Below are 6124 nucleotides of genomic sequence, written 5' to 3'. Positions count from 1 at the left end.
ATAACATATCCTTAATAAGAGTCTTCATAACATATCCTTAATAAGAGTCTTTATAACATATCCTTAAAAAGAGTCGTTAGACAGTATGTAGAGGATATGGAGGATTTGTTTATTTTGATACTGACTCCATTAATAACTATCATCCACTTCTTGAATGGACGCAATACATTCTAACATCGCAGTGCATAATAACCACTTTATATTGTATAGCAACCTGCATGAAGTTCCAGTCTTATTGCATGGCAACTCCCTACTGTAATACAACCTCCTGTATYTCCTGCTTCCAGCCACCCCAACGACGAAAAGGAGGGCCTCTTCCATCGCAACCACTCTAGTAACAGCCTTCAAGGCAGCTTCCACCGCAACCACAACCACGTTCCCAACACTGCGCTGCCCCTTGTGGCCGAAGACCATGCAGCGGTCCACCACCACCACCATGACAACAAAGCACCAGACCACGACAAAGAGGTGTTTGTGAGCTTGTTTATRAGTGTTGTTTTTTTGTTTAGTCTTGTGCACATCTATAGGCTGGAGTGGAGATGTATGTTTAAAGGCCCAATACAACCGTTTTTTATCTCAATATCAAATGATTTCTGGGTAAAAATTAAGTACCTTACTGTGATTTTTTTTTAAATTAATTTTCGAAAAGAAACAAGAATAGCTTCTCAGCAAAGAGACATTTTTCAAGCAACATTTCTCTAGGACTGTCTGGGAGTGGTATGAGTGGAGAGTGGAAAACTGAAAACAAGCAGCTGTTATTTGCAGAGAGGTTTGGAATTCTCTTATTAGTCTATTAACTCATTTACTGCCTGGTGATGTTACCAGGCAGGCTAAAACTCCATCCCACCAAAACAGGCTGAAATTTCAGGCGGTCGTTTCAGCTCTTACACTAACAGGATATTATCATAATTTTCACAATTTCACATTATTATTACAACCTCATAGTGTGGAAGTACAGTWTATATAAAAGAGGAAAATCCAATTTTAAGAGTGCGCTGGGTCTTTAAAGCTTTTGGTCCGATACTGTTAGCCTTTTGGATATTTGTGTCTGCGTCTTTGTGTCTTAGTTACAAGYCTGAATATTTATTCAGATGGACATATACACCTCTTCTTGGCTCAATGGCCTTGTCCAATTCCTTTGAAAACAAACAAAGAATGGTCTGAGTAGATGATTTCAAGTTCTGAGGCACAGAGATATTGCTAAAATTCCACCTTGAAATGGAAATACAATACTGTATGTCATATTCAATTTTTTTCTCCATTGTATAGTACTGTATATCACACACACTGAGTGTACAAAACATTAGGAACACCTACTATTTCCAWGACATAGACTGACCAGGTGAATCCAGGTGAAAGCTATGATCCCTTTTTGATGTAACTTGTTAAATACACTTCAATCAGTGTAGATGAAGGGGAGGAGACAGGTTAAAGAAGGATTTGTAATGCTTGAGACAACTGAGACATKGATTGTGTATGTGTGGTTTTTCACACTCAGCAGTTTCCATTGTGTATAAAACATGGTCCACCACCCAAAGGAAATCCAGCCAACTTGCCACAACTGTGGAGTCWACATAGGCCAGCATCCCTGTGGAGTGCTTTGGACACTATATAGAGTCCATGCTCTGATGAATTGAGGCTGTTCTGAGGGCAAAAGGGGTGCAACTCAAAATTAGGAAGGCGTTCCTAATGTTTTGTACACTCAGTGTATATTAGAGTGTACAAACAAATCTGAGATATGCGTCGAGTTCAGTAATGCAGCCACAGTGGGAAACAGAAAAACACAGATATTGCTTGGAATCAGAGACAACAAAAAAATTCCCATTAGCCACTCCACCCACATGAGATGAATGATGTTCTTAGTCAGCTTACAGGTGCTCCTTGTTAAAACYTCTTGATGCATTAACTGTGAAACTTTAATGTTCCCCATGGCTTGAAACTTTGGCAAATTTAAAACAGCTCATAAAAATCTGAAACTCCAGTCGTATTAAAATATTTGAAAGTGATTTTACCATTTCGTACTTTTGTCACTGGCGTTGTGTTGATTTGTGTCTGCAGATGAATGTCAGATAGACACTGTACGACTGTTCGAAGTTCATAACAGTCTGTAAAATGTAGGGTTTGGATCAACTAATGCCAAGGAGAGAGCCTGTGGATGTTCTGTGACTGTCTGGCAAAGCTTTTGTTTAGCACAGGCCTTACACAGGCTTAGCATGAAATACATCCTTATGTTTACGCTTCACCTGTTAACATTTTTCTGGTTTGTGACTTCAGAAATCACATCACCCCGCCCTGCCGACGGCTCACGACCATCAGGTTACCAAACACACAAAACTCTTAGCCAAGATTCCCAAGGACGCCGAAGCAACCGTGGTCTTAGTGGGTAAGCCCAAGGAGTATATATACAGTACCAGTCAAAAGTCTGGACACACCTACTCATTACAGGGTTTTTCATTATTTTTACTATTTTATACATTGTAGAATAATAGTGAAGACATCAAAACAATTAAATAACAGATATGGAATCATGTAGTAACTAAAAATATATATTTTATATTCTTCATAGTAGCCACCCTTTGCCTTGATGACAGCTTTGTACACTCTTGGCATTATCTCAACCAGTTTCATGAGGTAGTCACCTGTAATGTATTTCAATTAACAGGTGTACCTTGTTAAAACTTAATTTGTGTAATTTCTTTCCTTCTTAATGCATTTGAGCCAATTGGTTGTGTTGTGACAAGGTAGGGKTGGGTGGTATACAGAAGATAGGCCTATTTGTTAAAATACCATRTTATGTTAAAAAAGTCCATATTATAGCAAGAACAGCTCAAATAAGCAAAGAGAAACGACAATACATCATTACTTTAAGAAATGAAGGTCAGTCAATCCGGAAAATGTCAAGAACTTTAAAAGTTTCTTCAAGTGCAGTCGCAAAAACCATCAAGCGTTATGATGAAACTGGCTCTCATGAGGACTGCCGCAGAAAAGACCCAGAGTTACCTCTGCTGCAGAGGATAAGGTCACCTCGGAAATTGCAGCCCAAATAAATCACGGAGTTCGATAAACAGACACATCTCAACATCAACTGTTCAGAGGAGACTGCGTGATTCAGGCCCTCATGGTCGAATTGCTGCAAAGAAAACACTACTAAAGGACACCAATAAGAAGAAGATACTTGCTTGGGCCAAGAAACATGAGCAATGGATATTGGACCGGTGGAAGTCTGTCCTTTGGTCTGATGAGTCCAAATGTGAGATTTTTGGTTCCAACCACCGTGTTTTTGTGAGATGCAGAGTAGGTGAACTGATGATCTCCGCATGTGTGGTTCCCACTGTGAAGCATGGAGGAGAAGGTGTGATGGTGTGGGGGTGCTTTGCTGTTGACAGTGTCAGTGATTTATTTAGAATTCAAAGCACACTTAACCAGCATGACTACTAAAGCATTCTGCAGAGATACGCCATCCCATCTGGTTTGCGCTTAGTGGGAGGAAAAGCAGTCAACAAGTGCTCAGCATATGTGGGAACTCCTTCAAGAGACTGTTGGAAAAGCATTCCATGTGAAGCTGGTTGAGAGAATGCCAAAAGTGTGCAAAGCTGTCATCAAGGCAAAGGGTGACTACTTTGAAGAATCTCAAATGTATTTTGATGTKTTTAACACTYTTTTGGTTTAATACATGATTCCATATGTATTATTTCATAGTTTTGATGTCTTCACTATTATTCTACAATGTAGAAAATAGTAAAAAATKAAGGAAAACCGTTGAATGAATAGGTGTGTACAAACGTTTTACTGGTACTGTATGTGTGTGTGAAWCATGCATTTGGATGTACTGTACATTTATTTTCAGAGCTACATTTGCCTGTGTATTGTCTGTACGTTCAAATKTCAGCCTTAAGGCGGTGTGTACCAATTGTTAGCAATGATTTAATTTCTAATTGGCACAACTCACCTCTCCACTGACAGTAATAGCAGATGTGTGGTGCAATTTCTCAGGCAAAATGGCTTGCCCTGGAAACACCCATTGGCTGCATTATTAGCCTAGCTTGCCTTCCTTAGCCCTCACCAATTACCCCTTACCTATTAGCATTAGCATTGTTTCCAAAGATCCTCAACTGTGTGTCATTCCTCAGGGTGTGTGGAGTTCTTGGAGCAGCCGGCCATGGCCTTCATCAGGCTGAGTGAGGCGGTGCTGCTGGAGTCGGTCCTGGAGGTGCCGGTGCCAGTCCGTTTCCTCTTTGCCCTGCTCGGCCCCGCTCAGTCCAACATGGACTATCACGAGATCGGACGTTCCTTCTCCACCCTGATGTCTGACAAGGTAGCTGACCTGGAAAAAAACATGGCACAGAACTTTTCCCACAATTCCTCTCAGCTGTAAATGGTACAAATAGTACAAACATTTAAGTCTGGTTTCCCAGACAGATTAAAAGTCCTGGAAAGAATTGAGGCTTAGTCTGGGTCAGTGAGGTCTTGTAGACCATTGCTCATCTCTTCAAAACATCCCCAGAACTTCCACGAGGTGGCTTACTTCGCGGACGACCGGCAGGACCTGCTGAACGGCATCAATGAGTTCCTGGACTGCAGCATCGTTATCCCCCCGTCGGACGTGGAGGGCAAGGACCTGCTAAAGACGGTAGCCTCCTTCCAGAAGCAGATGCTGCGCAAGAGGAAGGAGAGAGAGAACATTAAGAAGTGCCTGACCCATGCCACCCCCGGGACAGACCAGGAGACCAAAGGTGATCATAATTGTATTTATTTCTTTATTTTGTTTGCAGCCCTTTGGAGTTCCCCAGGAGTATATTGAAAAACACAGGCTTACTGTATGTGTAACCGTTTGTCTGCCTGTTTCACTGCACTGCAGAGGTGAGCCAGGACGAGCAGGAAGAGGAGGACCAGGAGGTGGACCCCATGAAGCGGTCRGGCATCCCCTTCGGAGGCCTCATCCATGACATCAGGCGACGCTACCCACGCTACGCCAGTGACATCAAGGATGCCTTGGACTCACAGTGCATTGCCGCCATCATCTTCATCTACTTCGCAGCCCTCTCGCCCACCATCACCTTCGGAGGACTGCTGGGTAAGAGAGCTTTGCGGCACATATTTGTTTTCCTTCTACCTCAAGAATGTGATTCAACGACTTTTCAGAACAAACAATGAAATGTTTGCTAGCTGTCCTAACAGGATGTGTACTCCATAAAGTGCTAGCTAACTAAATAACCAGCTAGCTTGRTATAACACTCCATTGCCAAAAACGTTTGCGACGACATAGCTAGCTGTTTTTCACAATTTACTTTTACCTCTAGATGTCACTGTAGGTTTTAGATACTGATTAGTTCACTAATATTGTACAATATTCAATAGTGTTCTCATTAACTAGAGAGTAGCTGTTACTGAATGAGAAGATACATAAAGGAAGTTTAAAAACTACAGCTCAGTCAATATCCTTCCACCTTTCCAATTAACAGGAGAGAAAACAGAGGGCATGATGGGAGTGTCTGAGCTTATCATCTCCACGGCGACCCTGGGGGTGCTGTTCTCGCTGTTGGCCGGACAGCCCCTGCTCATCATCGGATTCTCAGGTCCGCTGCTGGTGTTTGAGGAGGCTTTCTACAAGGTGCCTGAAAATAAACACATTTACAGCAGGGCGATGGTGGACAAGAAATCATCCGAAAATCATGATAATTAAAAGCATTTTAAAAAGAGGTCTTAAGAGTGTTAGATATGTGTATCTAATAGGCTACTTCATGTTGCACAGCCCATTTGAAACCCCATTTGCCCCCGGTTCGGAGCCTATTAAATATCTATTTCACTCTTCCATTCTCACTCCCTTTCTACCTCTCTTTCTCCCTTCCTCCCTATCTCTCCGTCTCTCCCTCCCTCTTCCACCCTCAGTTCTGCCAGGCCCAGGGCTTTGAGTACCTGACTGGCCGTGTGTGGATCGGCTTCTGGCTCGTCTTCATAGTGCTGTTGATAGTAGCGGCCGAGGGCAGCTTCTTGGTCAAATACATCTCACCCTTCACCCAGGAGATCTTCGCCTTCCTCATCTCACTCATCTTCATCTATGAGACCTTCTCGAAGCTCATCAAGGTAAAACCAATGGGCAATGTTTTACATGAGGACAGTCTGA

The 6124-nt window shown here is 42.5% G+C and overlaps 1 protein-coding gene across 1 annotated transcript in view; it reads left to right on the top strand.

Annotated features, from left to right (window-relative positions):
- Positions 1 to 6124, top strand: part of slc4a3 (solute carrier family 4 member 3) — a 102467-nt gene that overhangs the window by 77711 nt on the left and 18632 nt on the right. Inside the window, exons 10-16 of the mRNA XM_023981376.2 lie at positions 288 to 468; positions 2275 to 2383; positions 4131 to 4315; positions 4505 to 4733; positions 4859 to 5074; positions 5463 to 5611; positions 5890 to 6084. Of these exons, the coding sequence (XP_023837144.1) occupies positions 288 to 468; positions 2275 to 2383; positions 4131 to 4315; positions 4505 to 4733; positions 4859 to 5074; positions 5463 to 5611; positions 5890 to 6084 (1264 nt within the window). The remainder of the gene's footprint in view (positions 1 to 287; positions 469 to 2274; positions 2384 to 4130; positions 4316 to 4504; positions 4734 to 4858; positions 5075 to 5462; positions 5612 to 5889; positions 6085 to 6124) is intronic.

Source organism: Salvelinus sp. IW2-2015, linkage group LG36 (assembly GCF_002910315.2).
Source record: "Salvelinus sp. IW2-2015 linkage group LG36, ASM291031v2, whole genome shotgun sequence".
In the NCBI taxonomy this organism is placed as follows: domain Eukaryota; kingdom Metazoa; phylum Chordata; class Actinopteri; order Salmoniformes; family Salmonidae; genus Salvelinus; species Salvelinus sp. IW2-2015.
The sequence above is the reverse complement of the archived record's forward strand: the minus strand, read 5'-3'. Positions and strand labels throughout refer to the sequence as shown.